The 22205-nt window shown below is 45.4% G+C and overlaps 1 protein-coding gene across 1 annotated transcript in view; it reads right to left on the bottom strand.

The window, feature by feature from the left end:
• Window positions 1-18079: 18079 nt before the first annotated feature.
• TMEM201 (transmembrane protein 201) overlaps window positions 18080-22205 on the bottom strand; it is a 50199-nt gene continuing 46073 nt past the window's right edge. Inside the window, exons 10-11 of the mRNA XM_081016070.1 lie at window positions 21654-21785; window positions 18080-21125 (exon numbers count right to left, since the gene is read on the bottom strand). Of these exons, the coding sequence (XP_080872196.1) occupies window positions 21028-21125; window positions 21654-21785 (230 nt within the window). The 3' untranslated portion in view covers window positions 18080-21027. The remainder of the gene's footprint in view (window positions 21126-21653; window positions 21786-22205) is intronic.

Below are 22205 nucleotides of genomic sequence, written 5' to 3'. Positions count from 1 at the left end.
AGTTCATTATTATTGTACTGATATAGTCGGGGAGAGGTTCTTGTGGGGTTTTCTATGCACTTGCCAGGGTTTGTTGGCCTCAGGCAACAGAATGTATTGACCTGCCAGTTGTTGAGCTATTCACACCTGCATGCTGGGATTCTTCTAAGGCGATTTTTAAAGCACACCCTTCTCTCTCTCTAAGAATTTTGGGCAATGTAGTTTGACCCAGTGTTATTTTTATAGAAAAAGAGGTGCCAGGGATCACTAGGAACACCTTCCTTGTTCTCTTAGAATGGCAATGGCGCCCACCTGAGAGGTTCCGGCAAGTTCCGTCTGAGAAAGAGTTTCAATTTCACATTACCCATAAACTACAGTTCCCAGAATTCTTTGAGGGAAAGAATGTGCTCCAAATATCATCTAAAGTTACAGTGTGCGCACAGCCTAAAAGTGGACCTGGTGGGGGGGATGACCTTTTTCTTCCATCCAAGAGCCACATTCCCTCACATTCAAAAGTGGCTGGTGCAAATGATGTGATCTTTAGGTCAGTGCAGTAGGGGTCAGACCTGCAACTATCAGAGGGTTGCGTTTGTTTGTTTTTATGCACATCCACCTAGGAAAGCAAGAGGTGTTACCATTGTTCAAAAGGGCACCTGCCAGCCACTCAAAAGCATGCAAGGAAGGGTCCTGAAAGGAGGGGTGAGAGAACCACAGGAAGGTTTACCAGAGGCCTAGGGGGTCACAATTACACTCCCTCCAAGTGTCCTTATTTTCCAGGGACAGTCCCGTAATTATAGAAGCCATCCCAGTTTCTGATTTGACCCTGGAATGTCCCACTTTTCCTTAGGACGTCCCTATTTTCATCGGAGAAATATTAGACGGTATGGAGTTATGCGACGCCAAAGCCAAGCAAATAAAGAACGATATAACCTTTAGAAGACATCTGAATGCAGCCCTGTATAGTTTTATTATGTTTTCATATGTGTTGGAAGCCATTCAGAGCGGCTGGGGCAAGCCAGTAGGATGGGTGGGGCATTAATAATAATAATAATAATAATAATGATAATACAGTGGTACGTCGGGTTAAGTACTTAATTTGTTCCGGAGGTCTGTACTTAACCTGAAACTGTTCTTAACCTGAAGCACCACTTTAGCTAATGGGGCCTCCCACTGCCGCCACACTGCCAGAGCACAATTTCTGTTCTCATCCTGAAGCAAAGTTCTTAACCTGAAGCAATATTTACGGGTTAGCAGAGTCTGTAACCTGAAGCGTATGTAACCCGAGGTACCACTATAATAATAAATTTATTATTATGGAGTAAGACATCCCTATTTTCATTTGAGAAAAGTTGGAAGGTTTGGAATTAGGCCCCTGCCTGAGCTTCCTCAACAAAGGTCGCTGGGACCCCTGCCCACCCCCCCACCCCCACCGCAGACAATTTTCTCGACCTGGTGCACAGCTGACCAGAGAAGAATCTGCCCCTTCACACCATCCAGGCCAGCAAGAGACAATATTGGACATATTCCAGCCAGGCAAAGAAAAGTCAGTGATGAGTGTGGCCTGAGGACAGCAGGTATGTGGCTATCCCTATGGAGCAGACGCTTTACCAGGTGAACCTCTGCCTGCCACAAGGCAGTGGCACACTTTTCTGCCAAGGAGGAAATTGAAGTTAAGAAGTGAAGAGGCAAATAAGGAACCCTGGCTAAGTGGATGCAAAATAACCAGTTGAGCCGGGGGTGGGCACTTTAATCCTGATGCGCAAGGGGAAATGTTCAGACGCAAATTCTCCTGCAGGCCTGGTGAGAGGAAGACATCTTCGCCCACCCACTTCCTTTGCAACTGATCAGCCTGGGTATAGCGGAGAGAGCTGCCTTTATCTCTGCTTTGCTCTGCCTTCTTGTCGATTTGGAGAGACAGAGCTGATGAGTCCGCCCCCCCTCCTTTTTAGAAGCATAAAATAAAACTAAAAGGAAGTCAGACAAGTGAGGAAGAGAGAGAAAAAATAGCATCTCCCCCTCCCCACATACTACCGCAAGCCTCTGGGGGCCGGGGAGAGAGAAATTAACCAGCCCTGCTGGGAAACAGTCCGCCAAAGAAACCCCAAAAGAGAGGGAAACCAGCAGCTTGAGAGGAAACGAGGTTTCAGGGTTTTGTTCTGAGTTTTCAGCATGATAAACAAGTCAAAGCGGGTGCCACAGGGCCTTTGAGGTCAGGGCTACATGGTGTGCATGTACCTCCCCCCACTCCCCATATCATGCTATGCAATCACCCAGCAATCGCAACGCTCTGAGAATCTCAGCCATTTCTTACAAAGAAAAAAGCTTACTAGTCCTCAAGGCATTAAAAAAAATATTTAAAAAGTAAATTGCAAGTCCTCAGGGCTGAAAATGCACTACTTAAAGAAAGTAGTCCCCAACTTTTTTTGTGGGCAGGGGACATAACTGGAATCATAGAATTGTAGAGTAGGCAAGGGACCACCCAGGTCATCTAGTCCAACCCCCATCAATGCAGGAATCCTTTGCCGAACGTGCGGCTCAAACTCACAACCATGTGATTAAGAGACTCCTGCTCTACCAAATGAGCTACGCAGCAACTAACCTAATAAACTTTTGCTTCATGGGCTATTTTATTTCATTTTTTATTATCACACTTATCGTATTTTTCGTCCCATAGGACGCACCGGCCCATAGGACGCACCTAGTTTTTTTGGGGGGAAATAAAGGAAAATTTTTTTTTCCTTTATTTCCCCCCCAAAACCAAGTTGGGGAATCCAAACCAGGTTGGGGAACAGCGGGATGGCAGCGCTGCACCTCCCCGCTTTCCCCAGAGCATGTGGGGCTGCCCGATGTCTGCCCGAAGCGCGGGGCACTCTGCTTCAGGGAGCCCCACGCGCTGGGCGACAGGCTGCTATCCGCAGCCTAGGGAGCCCTGCAGGAACTCCCGCGGGCTCCCCAGGCTTGCTGATAGCTTCCTGAAGCCTGGAGAGCGAGAGGGGTCGGTGCGCACCGACCCCTCTCGCTCTCCAAGCTTCAACGAAAGCCTGCATTCGCCCCATAGGACGCACACAGATTTCCCCTTCATTTTTGGAGGGGGGAAAGTGCGTCCTATAGGGCGAAAAATACGGTATATCCCAACTTTCCCCCAAAGAATTCAAGGTGGCAAACACACTTCTCTCCCTCTCCAATTTATCCTGACAACAACCTTGTGAGGTAGGTTAGGCTGAGATACGGTGACTGGGACAAAGTCACCCAGCGAGTTTCATGGCTGAGTGGTGATTTGAACCCAGGACTCCCAAGGTCTTAGTCTACGACTCAAACCATTACTCCACACTGGCTCCCTATGTACGCATTAGCGGCTTGAAATGCAGTGAGGTGTTATACTACTTATCAGCTGGCAATCACAATGGTGTGAGAATCTCAGCTTTTAAAAATATAAGAAACTTTTTTTTAAAAGGTTGCTAGTCCGCAAATAAAAAAAAAAAAAATGAAAACAATTGCTAGACATAAAGGCTGAAAACACATGGGAAATTGAGTGAAAATAAGGCATAGACCAGGGGTGGCGCCATCGGTAATGGCGGACTCCCTCTGATCCGGAGGGACTGGCTCCACGGAAAACGGGTCTGTTCCGCTACGGCGAAGCGGGGACCCTTCAAAAAATCACAGGCGGAGGAAGCCTGTGACCATGGGACTCGGCGGGCACCTTTTGCGCCCCCCCAATCCGTAAAGGAACCCAACTACGGGCTCCGGAGCGAAGAGGGGCTAGTGGCGCGGTGCTGAGAGTCAACTGCTTCTTCCGTGGAGTGAAGCCGCACAGCCGTTGCCGGAGAGCGCTACCTTTTTCCTGGGACAATTTGGTTACAAAAACAACTACCTGTGAGCAGATCAAATTTGGACAATTGGACTTTAAACAACGATCTGTGAGTAGAAGGGAAAATTGGATTAGGAAATTCTTCTTAATTTGGCACTGAAGCGGGAAGGTCTAAACAGGAAGTCAGCCTTCCGTTTCTTGTAGATAGATTAAAGCAAAGACATGGCAGACTAGAGTTCAGAAAATCGTTTGTAAAGGATCAACTTTCATCATCTAAAACTACTGAACCCCCTTCGGAAGCAGGAGAAGAGGGGGGATTTTTTCCGGATGGTTTAAACTTGCAGGAGAGAGTGTAAAGAAAAGTAATTTTCCACCGTCTTGAACCTGGGAGCGGGGTGTCAGGACAGACGTTTTTGGGAAGTTCATTGACTATAGACAAATGTTTTTGACAGATAGTTAAAAGAAGAGAAACATAGTGATTCCATTGTTCTCTTTCGCATTTTAAAGGAACAAATGCTGACAAAATATCTGAAAAAGGAAACTTTGTTGTTAGATCTGCTGTCAAAAAAAGAAAAGAAAAGAGATTGATACAAATAGAAGTTCTTCCCCTAGAGCGAGCTTGTGAAACTGTTATTAAATTTGAACTGGGGAGCTTCGCAGCTGCAAACAGATTAAGATCGTGGGAACAGACTTCTGACCTTGCATAACAATGTATTCAGAGGCTCTGGTGCGTGCTTTCTGTAAGACAAGTGCTTTATTGGAACAGTTACATGAGAAGACGGATTTGATGACTGTTGCGATTAGAAATTTTGGACAGGTAGTGGGTATCTATATAGAACCCACCCAGGAATCAACTCAGGAGTGTGCTCTGACAGATCAGATGAGGGAGGAGATTGTTGTTGGACCTCGGGTGGCAGAGATGGAGGGAGCTGTGGCCCAGCAGGAACATGAGTGGTTGGATTTGACAAATGAACTTGGAAAAAGCCAGATTTGGAGAGATAGAGTTTTGTTGGGCTTGGAGATGGGGGGCTGGATAGACCCCCCTATGCAGGGATGTCTTGACTTTTCAAGTCTGGCAATGGGCCGTGAGGAGTTTGGGGTTGTGGGGATCCTCAACTTTGGAGGGACTTTGAAACATGCTTTTAAATACCACATGGAGTTCAGTGTGGATTATGGAAAAGGGGCTGATCTGTCGAGAAGGGACAAAAATACTGTCAAGTTGGAGTTTCCACGAGTGAAAGGACCAGGAGACAAAGTAAAGTACAGGTATAAATATGAATAAGATCTGCGGAAGGGACATGGAAGAGACTTAAGGGCCTCGGACATAAGATTACCAGGTTAATGAACTAGATGGATGGGACAGAAAGGACTGACTAAACCCGGGACCAGGAGGAAGAGACGTTGGATGAAGATTGGAAGAAAGTTTTTAAAAAATTTTATTTAGGATTGTTTTGTAAAATTAATGAGTATTAGAAAAATGTTGGAACGAAACTATTTGGCTTTAGCAGAAATGTTAAAAAGAACTATGCAAGAATATGTTATGGTTATGAGAAATTGGTATAAATAAGATTTAAGTTTTAAGTTCTAGGGTCTTTTATAGTAAGATAAGGTTAAAATAGATTAAGGTAATTTAATGACAGAATACTATGAAAAATGGGAAGGATTTGCTGTTATAATTAATAACTGGAATACAAAAAAGGGAGGTGTGAGGAGGTCGATGAAATAAGGTAATGACAGTTAAGGATTTGGGAATATTGGATCTGTTTTTAAATGTTTGTGGTTTACTTTTGTTTTTTTGGATTTTGATGTGTTTTTTTTTTATTATTGATTTGTATTGTTTGACTGCTGTTTGCTTTTACCTTGTTTTTTCTTCTTCTTTGTCTCTTTGTTTTTTCTGTAACTTTAAAATGCTTCATAAATATCATTAAAAAAAAATAAGGCATAGACCAGGAGTCCCCAACCTCTTGGGATTCATTTGCAAATCTAAGAAACTTTCATTTCTTAAGCTATGGACCAATTTGTGACTGTATGAGCAGTGAAGTCATTTTACTCCACACTGCATTCCAAATCACATTTGTTCACCTGATGCGCATTTCCCTGGTGCTGAACAACCTATTGTGTGACAAACAGCAACATTTCTCAAGATGCTGCAGGAGACCTACAGATTGTGACCAGCATCACATGCAAAGGTAAAGGTAAAGGGGACCCCTGAACATTAGGTCCAGTCGTGGCCGACTCTGGGGTTGCGGTGCTCATCTCGCTTTATTGGCCGAGGGAACTGGCGTACAGCTTCCGGGTCATGTGGCCAGCATGACTGAGCCGCTTCTGGCGAACCAGAGCAGAGCATGGAAACGCCGTTTACCTTCCCGCCACAGTGGTACTTATTTATCTACTTGCACTTTGACGTGCTTTCGAACTGCTAGGTTGGCAGGAGCAGGGACTGAGCAACGGGAGCTCATCCCATCGCGGGGATTCGAACTGCTGACCTTCTGATCAGCAAGTCCTAGGCTCTGTGGTTTAACCCACAGCGCCACTCGGCTTCAAACCTTCAAACCGGTGGGAGCGCAATGGATGAGGAGTCAATGCAATTGTATACACCGCCCTTGATGCTATCCATGTCCCCAACATTAGTCCATTTTTCTTCCTCTCACACCATGCCTGATGAAGACTTTTGAAGAACGCCAAAACTTGCCCACTACTTGTAAAAATTGGGTTGGCCAATCAATGTATTTCTTTAATATAGAATTACAGTGGTACCTTGGGTTAAGTACTTAATTTGTTCCGAAGGTCCGTTCTTAACCTGAAACTGTTCTTAACCTGAAGCACCACTTTAGCTAATGGGGCCTCCTGCTGCCGCCGCGCCGCCGGAGCACAATTTCTGTTCTCATCCTGAAGCAAAGTTCTTAACCTGAGGTACTATTTCTGGGTTAGCAGAGTCTGTAACCTGTAGCATATGTAACCTGAAGTGTATGTAACCCGAGGTACCACTGTATAGAGTTGGAAGGGATCCAAGGGTCATCTAGTCCAACCCCCTGCAATGCAGGAATCTCTGCTAAAGAACTCCTGACAGATGGCCATCCAGAATCTCCTAAAATCTGATTCAAATCCTACCCTCTGGAGCAGCAGAAAACATCTTTGCACCATTTCCCATGTGACAGCCCTTCTTATATTTAATTTCCTTACATTTAATTTAACCTTGGTTAAATAAGTACATGCACAACACCATACATTTAAAGCACACACACCAGGATCTTGGGAACTGTAGTTTGCTAAGGATGCTGGGAACACAAATGCTTTGAAGGGCAAGCTATATAGTTCCTATGACTCATTGAAGGGGGAAAATGTGCTTTAATGCACAAGTTCTCTGGCACTGGAAGCAAATTGCACTTGGAATGGAGAGAATAATAGAACTGTAGATTTGGAAGGGACCCAAAGGGTCATCTATGCAATGAAAGAATATGTGGTGCAACTATTGTGATTTAAAGGCCTTTGCAAAAGTGTTCCTGTGAGCTGATCCACACACGCACAAATTCATTGCCCAAGAACTACAACTTGAGTGTAGTGAAATAGCTTGATCTCAGATCAGACAAACACTGGGATGTTTTCCCTCTCCAAAGGGGCATGCAAAGACAGGCTGCAATGGATTGAGTAGATGAGACCAATAGTGGGTCCAACGGTCAAGAAGGTGATTTCTGCAATTGAGGGGCAGGTGGGGCTTGTCAACCTAGGAAGGCAGCCAGGAGGGAAAACTCTTGATCCTAAACTTCCGCTGCCTTGCAGGGTATAGCTTCCAGGAGCTATTGGGGGGGCCGGCGTGGCACGGATGTGACAATTTCCAAGTGGCCAATGTTTCACGGGAGACTGACCACAAGGAGGAATAAATGGCTTTGATTTAGGAATCCAACCCTGGGTGATTCGTTGGCGCCACCCGGTGGCGACAGAAGGCAAAATGAGCAAAGATACATTAATGTAGGGGTTCTCAAAGGGGGTGGCGTTCCTAACAGTGAACTGATATCTTTTTCAGAACCCACCCTAATCCACGTGACAGTGATTTGCTTTAAATATTTTAAATATTGAATTTTAATTCGTTGTAGAGTAGTCTCGGACTAGGACCTGGAATACCATGGCTCAAACCCCACTCACATCCAGAAAACTCACTAAATGACCTTGGGGGAGACACTGCCTCTCAGCTGAACCTACCTCCCAGGGTTGTCGTGAGGATTACATGAGGAGAACCATGTACGCTACCTTGAATACCTTGCAGAAATCAGTCAACGGGGAAGGGCAGGTAATTACTTGATTTATAATAATAATAATAATAATAATAATGTTCTTGTTTAGTCATGTCCGACTCTTCGTGACGCCATGGACCAGAACATGCCAGGCACTTCTGTCTTCCACTGCCTCCCGCAGTTTGGTCAGACTCATGTTCGTAGCTTCGAGAACACTGTCCAACCATCTCATCCTCTGTCGTCCCCTTCTCCTTGTGCCCTCCATCTTTCCCAACATCAGGGTCTTTTCCAGGTAGTCTTTTCTTCTCATGAGGTGGCCAAAGTATTGGAGCCTCAGCTTCAGGATCTGTCCTTCCAGTGAGCACTCAGGGCTGATTTCCTTAAGAATGGATAGGTTTGATCTTCTTGCAGTCCTCCAGCACTATAATTCAAAAGCATCAATTCTTTGGCAATCAGCCTTCTTTATGGTCCAGCTCTCACTTCCATACATCACTACTGGGAAAACCATAGCTTTAACTACATGGACCTTTGTTGGCAAGGTGATGTCTCTGCTTTTTAAGATGCTTACAATTCCATGATTCCATGCTAAATGGGTAGAGAATGCTAACAGAGGGGAAGGACAAGGGGGAACTCAGGAATGGAATGGAGAATCCAGGAAGATGGTTCTACTTGCTATTCCCAGTTGCTCAGTACATGGGCTCTTTGATACCAGAAATGGGAACCAGTTTCAAAGCTGTCTCAATTAAGAGTAAGCCCATCAAAACCCAGTGAGGGAGTTATGATCTGAGGTGGCAATGGTGAAAACTGAAGCAGCTTAATATTTGTTCCCGGTTGGTTAACTCAGTGCAATCAGGCTCCACCCCCTACTGGCAAGTGGCCCTCAAGTGATTTCCTCTGATGGAATGTGGCCCTCAGAGAGAAAAATAGCAGCCCAGCCCTGCATTAAAAGGACATCACTTGCTATAAAAAACATTTATTGTCCAGTAACCATTAAAAAACCAATAGTTCCAGCGAAACCAAACCAGAAAACTTAAACACAAAAGTGAGGTCCATTCACATCCCTACTCCAACAAACACTTAATTCTTCCCAGGAAAATATTATTTACAAGACTTGTTGCATTTCAAATACTGTTTTAAACACAGGAAGTGACATAAAACAACTTTTTAAACTTTTGCACAATTTAGTTTTATAGGCAGAATTAATTCAACAATCTGAGCTGCAGAAATAAGCAAAGGGGGCCTTTTTATAACAGGGTGGAGATTATCATGATCCCACCAAGACAATGTTTGCAGGTTCAACCTTTTGTTAAAGGTAGAGGAGCAGGAGCCAGCACAAGATGTTGGCAACCCCTTTTTCAAAAGCAAATTAGTCTCTCTTGTCTTGCATTTTTCAGACATGTCCAGACTGGAAAAATCAGTTCTTTAGGCTCTGTCCTTCACTTTCCAACATTGCAGCAAGGATCAGCAAGTCCTAAATGTAACCAGGTGAAATGCTTTCTACTCACCAATGACCCAGGAACCCCGGCACAAAATGGGGGGTGGGGGGAGAAGACACTTCAATCATCCCTCAAAGTCACAAATGACACATGCCTTATAATAAAATAGTAATAATAATAATAATCCCTTTCAAATTAAGAATCTAAACTTCCAAATGCTGGTCCCCGCCCCACCTAAAATAAGTGAATACTCTTGGCAGATTTTAGGTGCTACTCAGAGTAAACATATTGAAATTAATTTCAATGGCTCTACTCTGCATAGATTAAACATTTGCTAGAACTCAGCTATTTTAGGAGGGAAAGTGGTTACCACGCTTTGTGGAAATAAATAGAGCCATTGTTAAGATAAAGGAACCAAAGACACTTTTAAATCCAAAATCATTTACTCTAAAGTAATTTTATTCAAGTTAACTGAACTTCCCTGAGTGGGGTGTGTGTGTGTGTGTGTGTGTGTGTGTGTGTCTGTGTAACGAACTAAATCTGGAGTATCCTACTTGAAAAGTAACCTAGGGGGGAGTTTCAAGATTTCTCCTCCCAAACATTTTAAACACATGCAATATCTTGTCAATTTCCACTGCCAGGCTATTTATGCTGCCTTTGGAAACAGCTAATTCAAACACTTGAAATCATTACACGACTCCCAACCAGAAACAAAAAAACAAGATCCTTCTTCTGTTTCACAGCTGAAAATCTCCACACTTTAGTCAAACTGGGTGGTACTTTGGCCCTGAGCACCGTGCAGTGCTTGACACCAATTTTAAATGCAACATTTCACCTGTAACAACTTCCAGTTGATTACAAATGGCAATGACCATGTCTAGGTGAGCCACTTACTTAAGAAGCAAGTCCCAATATGCTAAATGGAACTTACTTCCAAACTATACTTAATATAATGGCCATTTCTGCCTGCCTGCCACACTTGTAGCTCGCTTGCATCGAAGGAGCAATTAAAAAAGCTGTAAGTCAACAGGTGAACTTACAAAGTTGCAGCTCTGCAACAGGCACTTTATCTGTTGGGCAGCTTTTTTTTTTTAAAGAAAAAAATCACTGTAATGGAAACATCAATTTTGTTACTTTCAATTCGACAGGGGAGATTTTTAACCTCCTCTAGACAAGGGTTGCCAACTTTTCAGCCTGTCCCCAGTGCTGTGCTTTGAAGAGTAGCCTGATTGCCAGGTACTGACAAATGAGATTGTTCATAGAGTAGGAAAAAAGCACCCGGCATCTTCTAATCCCTGCAGATCAGACCATTCTTTGAGGCACAAGCAGCAGGGACTGGTTGAGAAGTTGGCAACTGCCTTGGGAACTCCTCCCAATCGCCCTCAAAACCCAGCCAATAAAATAAAAATAAAAATGGCTGGGTTCTTCACGCGGGTGGTGGAGGGGAAGGGACCTGATATCTCTCACCCAGGCTTTCTTCTAAAGGAAGATTGCCCAGTTCCTCATCAAAATATCCTTTCCAGGTTTGGCAAACTGAGTGCAAGCACGGTTGCCAGCTGACCAGACAGTTACCTTCTCCTGCGCTTTCAACAAAACATTCAGCTGCAGAAATCGGCAACTACGTCCCCCGCCCCGCATTACACCAGGTGTGGTTGAAAACCACTGGATCAGACCTGGTGTAAATTTGTCGGCAGCTCTCTTCTCAGATTTGAAATAATCGTGCCCCGTTGCTTTTCAAACGCCTAGCTCTCCACCCCCAATCCTGCCCGTCCCCCCAAGCGCTGAGACCTTAAGAGGTAGCAGGTAGTTTCCTTAAGCAGGACTAGAACCTTGAGTCACAACCGAGGCTGTCCATTAGGTGCTGCTCCGAATCAAGTCGTCCTCTCTTTAGAAGTCCGTGCGGGCGCAGGAGATCCTCTCTTGCCAATTCCAACCGCGCAAAAGGGACAGGTCGGGAGGCGACTGGAAAGGAGCGACGGGCCCCCCTGCAACCGGGCTCGGCGGCTGCTGGGCCGCCCCGCCGGGAAGCAGGAATCTGGGGTAGGGTCCGTAGCCGCCGACGGGCCCCATAGCCGGGAGGCAGCCGCTCACCGGGTAAGGCTGGGAGGGCTGCGCCACACCTGATCCGGCCAAAAGATAGGCAGGAGGCGGAAGCGGACTCTGAGGATATGGGTGATAAGGGCAGTAAGCGGGCGCAGGTGTCTCCGGGCAGGTGAAACAAGGCGCCGTCGGCGGAGGCGCAGGGGCGGGATCACGCGAGCGCCTCCGGGTGCGCCTCCGGCGCAGGTAATTCCCCCGCTCGAACATGCCTTCGAAGGCCGGATCCAGCATCCAGTCGTTGCCCTTGCGCCCGGCTCCCTCCCGGGACACCTTCAGGAAACACTCGTTGAGGCTGAGGTTGTGCCGGATGCTGTTCTGCCAGCTCTTCTGGCTCAAATTGTAGTAAGGGAACCGCTGGGAGATGTACCGATAAATGTCGCGCAGGGGCAAGCGCTGTCCGGGGCTGTCTCGGATGGCCATGGTGATCAGAGCGATGTAGGAATACGGGGGCTTTTGGAGAGGAGCAGGCGGCGCGGCAGCGTTACGCTCTCCGTCTGCGAGCTGCTCCTTCTTCGTCCCCGAGGTCGCCTCGACGGCTCCTGCGCTCGCAGCTTCCTCCATGGAGCTTCTGCCTGAAGGACAGAGGTTGTGGCGGTGGATCGAGCCCTTTCGAAGGTCCCACTCCCCCACCCCCGGTTGCTACCCCCAATCCGCCAAGCGCTGAGTGCGCTCCGCTCCTCCCTTTCTCCAGGTTGCTGGTGCGCTTTCCTTACCTCTCCAAAAGCGCGCCTGGAGCTCCGCGCGTAATTCTCTCCCTCTCCGTCTCCCTCGGAAAACCAAAATTGCGCCCAAGTTTAGCGGGCAAGAAACAAACGAGAGTTTCGCCAACACTTTTGTAAGACCAAATGTTTGAATTCATTCTCTTTTTGTTTTGATTGGAGACGGGAGTTGGATCTTTGAAATGTGCTACAATTTTTTGTGACCTGCGTGTGAACCCCGAAGAGGGAGGTCACCGCTGCCCTGAACTTGGGTGCACCTTGGCGCTGTGCCAGTTTTGGCGAACAGACCCATTTTCTTGCGCGGAGCCAAAAATCCAAGAGTCAAGAGGAGCGAGGGGGAGGAAATAATTCCAATACTGTACTCCCATGAATTGTGATTTGCTGATGAGAGACTGCGGAGAAGCAAGAATCGCTCTCCAATTAGGATAATTTCAATTAAACTCTTGCTTTTTTAATGGATTTCTTCTTTTTATGACGTTGCTTTGCCCCAAAGTGCCAAGGATCCTGACTCTCCGTCCAAAATAAGTTTTTACCCATTACTTCTATGGCTTGGATACTAATTTATTTCGCTGCTCCGCTGGCAATTCACTTTGTGGAAAAGCTTTTAAACTTTTGCCCCAGCGCACGCGAAGCAAAGGCAAAACGGCAGAACTTGATTAGAACCCGGAGCTGAGCCTAGGGTTGTTTCCATCCAAGTTCTACTCAGAGTAGAGCCCTTGAAGTGAGTGGAGCTAAGTTAGCCATGCCCATTCATTTCAATGGGTCTGCTGCTGTTCTGAGTAGGATGAATGTTGGGCTGCAGCTATTTGCTTCAGGCTCTCTGCCCCCTGAGCAGCGGTTCCAGCCTGAGGCATGCAAAGCAATAACCAAGAGAACATGTGCAGAGAGTGCGTTCCCTTTCACCTAGTCCAGCCCCCTGCAATGCAGGAATCTCAACTAGATCATACATGTCAGAAGGCCATCCAGCCTCTGCGCAACAATCTTTGATGAATAATAATAATAATAAATTTTATTTATACCCTGCCCTCCCCGGCCAGAGCCAGGCTCAGGGCGGCTAACAACAGTAAAATTACAGTAAAAACATAATGGGGGGGGGGGAACAAATCTAAAATACAAGTTAAAATGCAATTAAAATGCAGCCTCATCAAAACCATAAGGGGAGGGAAACATAAGGGTCAGACTGAGTCCAAACCAAAGGCCAGGCGGAACAGCTCTGTCTTGCAGGCCCTGCGGAAAGATGTCAAGTCCCGCAGGGCCCTAGTCTCTTGTGACAGAGAGTTCCACCAGGTCGGGGCCAGTACTGAAAAGGCCCTGGCCCTAGTTGTGACCAATCTAACCACCTTGTGACCTGGGACCTCCAAAATGTTGTCATTTGTGGACCTTAAGCTCCTCCGCGGGGCATACCAGGAGAGGCGGTCCCATAGGTACATGGGTTCTAGGCCACATAGGGCTTTAAAGGAGAACCCACCACATTTCATAGGAGACCATTCCACAGTCAAGGGCTCTTACGATCAGAAAGTTATTCCTGATGTTAATCAGAATCTCCTTTCCTGTAACTTGAAGGCACTAGTTCGAATCCTACCCTCTGGAGCAGGAGAAAACAAGCTTGCTCTGTCTTCTGTGTGACAGCCCTTTCAGTGAACAGAATTGCCATTAATAAAAACATGGAACATAAAAAATGTGGCTTCATCCTTTTCTCTTGTTATAATTACTGTAGTTTTAAAATAAATACCGGTAAATCCATCTCCATTTGTACAAAGAGGACCAACACACGGCATACAATTTGACCCAAGTAACTCAAAATAGGCAGCTGCATTCATTTGCAGTTGTGCTTGCAGCCTAGCAGTCAGGCAGAAGTGGCATCAGAAAATGCTATGAGGAAGGGCCATAGTTCAGTGGGAGAGCACCTGCTGGGCATGCAGAAGGTCCTAGGTTCAACCCCCAGAATCTCCAGGTAGGGCTGGGAGAGACTTCCTACCTGTTGTCCTGGAGAGCTGCTGTCAGTCAGTGCAGACAATACTAAGCTAGATGGACCAGTGGTCTGACTTTGTATAAGGCAGCATCCTCTGTCTCTATATCTGGGTGGGGGAGACAGAAGACAATGAAAGGGGCAAAGTTCAGATTAGGGGGAGTGCAAACTTTGGTCCAAATATTAAAGATTCACATTAATTCCCCTGCCCTAAGCTTGGACAGGCTCTTCAGAATAGCAGCCTTGTTTTCATTGCCATTTTCATTACTATATTTTGTATGTGAATAATGCCTGTCACCTAACCACTGAGGGCTAGAGATGGTTTTGTGTGTTGGAGGTAGTGGGGTAGGGGGAGAAATTGCTCCCCCTGCCCCTGTATCCTGAAGGAATGTGATGCTAGGGGCATAAGGGAGCTTTGTGAACCTCCACTTTTAAATTTGGAGATTTAAACCCCCCCCCCCCAATTTTTTAGCCCTTATGATTTCCACAATATGAGTAAATGCTCACCTTTAACATCAAAGAACCAGTGTAGAGCAGTGGTTAGAGTGCTGGACCTGGGAGACCCATATTTGAGTCCCCACTCAGCCGGGAAGCCCCCCGGGTGACTTTCGGCCAGTCACTATCTCTCAGCCTAAACTACCTCAAAGGGTTGTTGTAAGGATGCAAATGGAGAGAAGTTTGCACGTGGCCACCTTGAGCGCTGGATAAAAGGATATACAGTGGTACCTTGGGTTACAGACGCTTCAGGTTACAGACTCCGCTTACCCAGAAATAGTACCTCAGGTTAAGAACTTTGCTTCAGGATGAGAACAGAAATCGTGCTCTGGCGGTGTGGCGGCAGCAGGAGGCCCCATTAGCTAAAGTGGTGCTTCAGGTTAAGAACAGTTTCAGGTTAAGAACGGACCTCCAGAACGAATTAAGTTCTTAACCCGAGGTACCACTGTAACCAAAACAATTGAATAAATCAGATAGCTATACCTGCACCTAGCAGAATTAAACTAAAAAAAGTTATAAAGTACGTAAAACAAGCAAGCAAGCAGGATCACTTTACAAATGCAAGCTGCATGCGGATGACTTTTATTTTTTTTGGCATAGATTACGGAGAGCTTTTATTTGTTAGGAGCACAGAGTACGTACAAGCTTTGCCTACCACACAAAATATCTCTTTCAAGCACTGGCAGGATTAGGCCACTACCAAAATGGGTATTAGTTCAAATGGGTAATTAAGAGCACGTAGAACGGTGGGAGGAGGCTGTCCAACAAGTTTGCCTCTCCTAAGCACCTTTTCTGCTTGGTACATTTCTGGAGGCGATCTGAAAAGCCAAGAGTGCTGTTTGTTAGCAGATATTACAGCAGCGGGAATAGGGAACATGTGCCCCTGCCTCCAAATACTGCTAGGACTACAAGCCCCATTATCCATGACCGAGGCTGATGGGAGGGTCAAAGGTTCTCCCACCCGTTTCCAATCTGTCTTAAGAAAAGCCAGAGCAGCCACTCATGCAGAGTTGCAACAGGGAGCCTCCTTCCTGGATGGGGCTTCTGGTTCCCAGGGTTGGGGAACATGTGTCATGCTCAGCATGGCCCTGACCGAAGGCATCTTAATTTGCTTCTATACTCTGTTCAAGCACTTGATATGTGGCCCTGCAGGTCACAGTTGAGAGTAAAGATTTTCTTGCGTCAGACTCTGGAGAACTGCTGCCGGTCAGAGTAGACAATATTGGCCTATATAAACAATTTGTTCTAAGGCAGCTTCTGTGTTCCAGCTCCATGCAGATTCCATTTTCACCCCTTGAACCACATTTTTAAATTTAAAAAAATTACACAATAGGAGGGGTTAGAACAGCAATAAACATCAACAAACATCACCATGACCTTACCTGGCAAGGATGATCAAAAGAGCTTGGGCAACTAAATCCCCAACACACCTTATGGAACAATAAACAAATGGTTATCTGTGGCATCTATCAACAGAAAGGAGGTCTGACACAACCACACAACCCAAGAAGCAGAACCTGTATGGATGTGTAGAAGTTGAAGGTGGATCCTGCAAAGCTTGCTTGCGTCACCCTGGCCGATACAAAATGAGACTAACGTGCCAGGCCAAAGGATTCTCGGCGCCAAAACCAGGCTGAACATCCACAAGGGTGGTAAGTCTCTGACAAGTTGCAGGTAGGGTCCCATGACCTGTTAAAGCAATACTCTTCAACACAGTATGTTGAGAAATCTTTTTGCACAGATGCTAGTTTGAACATAACATCAAACCATGGTTTATTAAGCTAGGGTTTTTTTGGCCAAGGCACAGTCTGACCTCCTCCCTCGGTAATCCTCACAGAACTCTAGCCCAATGGTTGCCATTAATTTGATTTTGAATTTAGAATGAATTGGTTTTAAAATGCATTTCAATCAATTGTGATTTTATGTAAACTGTGTTACATTTATTGTAGTTAGCCGCCCTGAGCCCGGCTTTGGCTGGGGAGGGCGGGATATAAATAAATTATTATTATTATTATTAAACCATAGTTTAATAATAATAGTTTATTAAACCATTTCAGTAGCTTAACTAAGGACATATTAACTATGGTGAAAGGCTACTTGTTAACCAAGGTTTGTAGTTGGTTTATAAAGCAACTTAACATTGACCATAGCTTAGCAGTGTGTGCAAACCAGGCCTACATGAAGTTTATGCAGAAAGAAGTGTTTTGTCAAGGAAGTCCCCCAGGTGCTGCTGGCTTAAATGGCACTGCCTGGACACAGGTTTAAAGCCCCCCAAATATGGACACCAGGCAGGCAGGCGCCTTGATTGTATTCTTTTTGGCATCTGCTGAAAACATTTTTGTTTTAGGCAAACCTAACCAGAAACATAGATTGCAACGTGTTTTAATCTTTCTAGTCTTAAGTTTTATTATTTTTACATATATTTTTAATTACTTGTCTTTATGTTTTTTATTGATACTTTTAATATTGCTTGTAAACAGTAAGGTGTGCCAGTCTTCCATCCTAATTAACCTTCAGGAGGAATTGGAAAACTTAATTGGAAGAGCCAGTGTGGTGTAGTGGTTAAGAGCGGTAGTCTCGTAATCTGGGGAACCGGGTTTGAGTCTCCGCTCCTCCACATGCAGCTGCTGGGTGACCTTGGGCTAGTCACGCTTCTTTGAAGTCTCTCAGCCCCACTCACCTCACAGAGTGTTTGTTGTGGGGGAGGAAGGGAAAGGAGAATGTTAGCCGCTTTGAGACTCCTTAAAAAGGGAGTGAAAGGCGGGATATCAAATCCAAACTCTTCTTCTTCTTACCTGTTTACCCTGCCATTTGGTGGCGGAAGAATCCTGTTCCTGGCAACTCTGAGATCATTGGATGGAATGATTTTTTTTTAATTGCAGCTGCTTTTGCAATGCTTTTAATTGTAATTGGTTTTAGGCTTCAGTCTGTTTTAGAATGCTTTCGCTTTTAAATTGTACAGGTGTTTGTCACCCTGTTTGCCTTGGGGGATAAAGGGTGGGATATAAATTCAATAAACAATAAATAAAATTATGGTATCAAACATTAGCCTGGGACAAGAGAGATCTGGGTTCAAACCCCAAATTGGACTGCTCCGTTTAATCTAATTTGCAGGGTTGTTTTGTGAAATTATGTGTTGACCATGAGCTATTTGGACGGGATAGAATATAATTTCCTCCCTGGCCTACCTGTCTAAGTTACGAAAGGAACAGAAAGCCTTGTCTTGACCTATGCTGTTTGCAAAACGATCAGAGGGGTGAGTCGGTTTGAAATTGAACGTAAAAGCCACACAGCTTTTGCAATTTCCCCTCCCCATTTAGGAAAGTGATGGGACAAGATGCTCAAGATTCAATTTCATTTTTATTCTCCACTTTTATAATGAAAAATAATCTCTCAAACACAGAACATAAACTCCCTGGAGGAATGGCAGGGGTAGGGGGCAAGAAGAGGGAAAAGAACAAAACCCCTTGCATCCAAACTAAAGACACAAATTTCTAACCAAACTGTACAAAGTTAACCCCACCCCACAGTCATATTAAGTACAAAATGTACAACTTTTCCCAGTGGAGGAACATCAAAACCAGGACTCTGCCATTTTTCTTCTCTTAAGACTCCCACCCACCAAATCCCCACCCAACCCCCAAAATTCAAGCCTCTCAGGAACACAGTGTATTTCGATAGTAAGAGTTAACTCCTGAAGGCAGTTGTTTTTACATTCGTCAGGGAACTAGTCCTCATGAGGCTTCTGGACAAGCTGCTCAAAGGATGCATTCTATATGTACAGAACAATCACCACGTGCCTGTGACCCCATCAGAAAAAGAGTGTCAGCAGCCAATCCCCCCTCTCTCTGTTGCGAACAGTGTACATGTGTGTTTTTAAATGTTTTCTTGGACACGGAAGGCTGATGGGCAAACAATTGGCATTCCCCACCCTTTGCTCCCATAAAGGAATTGGCCACTTAAACCCAGGTTCTTAGTTGAGAATTGATAGTTATTTAAACGCAGTTGGCTATGCTGCGTTCAAGTTCAAGAAGAGAGTGAAATGGTGGGTTGTTGTTTTTTTGCTTCCAACTGACAGGGCAATATATATACATAAATAAATAAAAATTGGCATCATCAAGCGGTTTCCCCACACACCTCGTGTGAGGGGAAAGGACAATAGCAAGACAAAGAAACACATCAATTGCATTAAGGCGGAAAGGAATTAAGACACGGACGTGGTGCTTTCAAGACACCTTTAACCCATTTTACTTGGGTGCGCTGTGATTTGAAGAATTTGCACCAGAGTGATTGCGACCGAGTGTGTTTTAGCACCATATGCAAAGGATTCTGTCTCCCTCCTCCCTTCTTAGGCAGAGAGAGCAGAGTGATCTCTCCCCACCTGCCCCACAGAGAGCCAAAGGTGGTTTGAAAGGTGGAAAGATATTTACAATGTGGTGGGTAACCTGTGGCCTTCCCTTCAGATGTTGCTGGAATAGAGGACTACAAAGAAATACAGCCTGCTTACAAACAAACCTCCCCACCAGGTAGGGTGTAAAATCACAGGCTTAATTTCACTGCTGGTGAGCAGTCACGTCGCGGCACGGAATTACACACCTCAAGCCTGAAATATTTTCTGTAAGTGCAACAAAAAAAGCTGAGCTATTTGGCAATGGGCACATTTTCCTGGGCGGCGGCGGCAGCATTTAACTTTTGGAAATACCCCAAGGAAAGAGGAGCAATTTCTTGGGAGGAATTAAAATTTGAGTTTCTGCCCATGTTAACTGGCGGTGCTTGGATGCCCACCAAAAAATACAGCATGTAGAATGTAGGACTGGAAGCCTGTGAAGCGAGACGTTTTGGAATTACTTTTAGGAGAGGGGTAATTTTTTGGACCTAGCACCTGTGATCTGGTTCTCTAAAACAGATGACGAGCAGGAGGTGGTTGACATGTGTCTAGACTCTACCACCAGACAGCAGGTGGCAACATAATACCTGATTGATATATATATATATATAAAATTAAAATAAAATAAAATCCCTGCACACAGATAACTAGAGTGTCAGTTCAAACTTCCCCAACTTGCTAGCTTTTTAAGTACAGGGATTTACTTATTTGTTGGTCAGAGGTACAGTCACGTAACCCGTTCCACCTAACGGGTTGGATTGTATGTGTGCAATCCAAACACAGTCCAAGTGATACAGCAAGCACCAATTTCATTTTTGAGTTTTGCAGCACAAGGCAGAATTCCTTAACCTGACCTACTTCAGCTTTTGGCTATATATAGAAGTTTTGAACGAAGATATCCACACGTCACAGATGCAGCGGGAGACAGACCTCTGAAGCTGCAAACAGTGGCCTGTTTCTACACCCCCTTGCCCCCCAATTCTGGCATTTCTTGTACACCAGGTTGAGAGCAAATTTCTCAAAAATCCAACTCAGAAACACCCAGCGAACACCCTGGCCGTCGAGAGCCGGAGTGTGTATCAGTGACATCAGAACGTCTTGTTACAGTAGAAGTGGTGCCTGTACGTGAGGCAAAAATGGAGTTACGATACTGGATACTGACTTTAAAAAAACAAAACCCCCACAATCCACCAATCCGCAAAACATTGCAAACAAGTACAAACAGATACGATGGCAGCACCAATAAACGAACTGGAGCCGAGTGGCAAGTGGTTAAGGAACCAGGGTGAAAAAGAATGCCACAGAGCAACTGAGTTAATGTGCTGGTCCTCCCTCTCCTTCTCTCACTAGGGAGAGGGGAAAACGGAGAGAAAGTATTGTTAGGGATAACGAGGCCAATGAAGCAACGAAAGGGCATGGAACTACCGGAGACCAAAACGGCATGTTTCCCGGTCCTTTTGCAAACAAGACCTCAGCGACGCTAACGTTTCATCATTAAACAAGGGGAGGAAGAAAGTCCCTTGGCCGGCATCTTCGAGCTCATCCCGATAAACCGGTTCAAAAAAAGGTGCAAAGTAATTGAGGAAGCCCAACACTGGTTGAAACAGCCCCACCATCGCCCAGAATGGGTCACAAAAGTTCCCTAAAAAGAGAAAGTGTTCTAGTTCTAGGCGAGGTCAGTGGTGATGGATTTGGGGTATGTGTGTTCTCTTGCAGTCAGCAGTTTGCAGCTGGCCAAGAGGCAGATATGACGACGGAAGGGCTGCACAGTGGTTGGGTCCTCCTCGTTCTAGAATCGCCACCCCCCCTTCTCTCTCTCTGGAAGGAGTGTGGCGAGACTTTGGGAGAGGACAAAGAGGAAGTGGCAGTGGTGGTTTGGCCATCAGTCCCCAGCAACGTGGCTCAGCGCAGGTTTTGGTAGAGGTAGGCTGACGTGAAGATGGCGTTGACAGTCAGGCTCACGGCAAGGAGACCTCGGAGCGCCGAGTTGCCAAAACGGCCTGATTGGAAAAAGAAAGGAGACAGGAGAAGGAAGAGGATTAGCAGCGTGAACCAACCAGTCTGCTCATAATTATCTGTGACAGGCTCTTCTTCCAGGTGCCCCCCCTCCACAGGAGGGTGGCAACAAAAGAGCAGGGACTTTTTGGTGGTGACACCCTGCTTGTGGAATGTTTTCCCCAGGGAGGCTCGTCTGGCGCCATTGTTACATTAATCAGGTGCCAAGCAAAAAGGTTCCTTTCTAACCAGGTCTTTGACTTTTAACAATGGCTTTAAAAAAAAATTTTTTGGGGGGGAGGGGAAGGGATGTTTTAATGTAGTTTATTTTTTTTAAATAAAATATTTGTTTCTTTTTTATGCTGGGGTTTTTTTGCATGTCTGTTTTTGTTTTTATCTATTATCTAGGTAATGTTTTTCCATTGCTTTCATATTTTAATTATTATTAATTATATTTATTAGACACTTTCTTGCCATGGCAAACCATGTTTTAAGCAAAAGAACCCACAATGTAAACCCTGTGCAACACTCACCCCTCCAGCCTGTTAGTTCCTCCCCTTTCGTCGTGGTGTCTACCACGCAGCTCGACGAGTGCGATGAGTTCTCCCCTTTCTTGACAGTGCCGTCGCTGCAGATGCTCCCGGCTTCCGTTATGGCTCTCATATCTTAAAAAAGGAGGACAAGGCAGAGAGATAACTGTTTACAGAAAATGCTTCTTCTGGTCACTGTGTGGCCTTTGGCTTTCCTCCCTCTCGCAGAACACTAGAAGTCAAAAGGCGTCAAATGAAGCTGGAAGATTCAGGGCAGATAAACAGAATGGACTTCTTTACATGGCACATGGTTAGACAATGGAACTCACTCCCACAGGAGGTAGAGATGGTCACCAAACTAGATGGCTTTAAAAAGAAGATTAGGAAAATTCATGGAGGAGATGGCAATCAAGGGCTACTAGTTGTGACGGCTATGCTCTAAATAAATAAATAAATAAATAAATAAATAAGTAGTAGTAGTAGTAGTAGTAGTAGTAGTAGTAATAGTATCCCATCTTGTTGCCCCAGCTACACTGGGCAGCTCCTAACAGAATA

Source organism: Podarcis pityusensis (genome assembly GCF_964106645.2).
Source record: "Podarcis pityusensis genome assembly, chromosome: 8".
In the NCBI taxonomy this organism is placed as follows: domain Eukaryota; kingdom Metazoa; phylum Chordata; class Lepidosauria; order Squamata; family Lacertidae; genus Podarcis; species Podarcis pityusensis.
The sequence above is the reverse complement of the archived record's forward strand: the minus strand, read 5'-3'. Positions and strand labels throughout refer to the sequence as shown.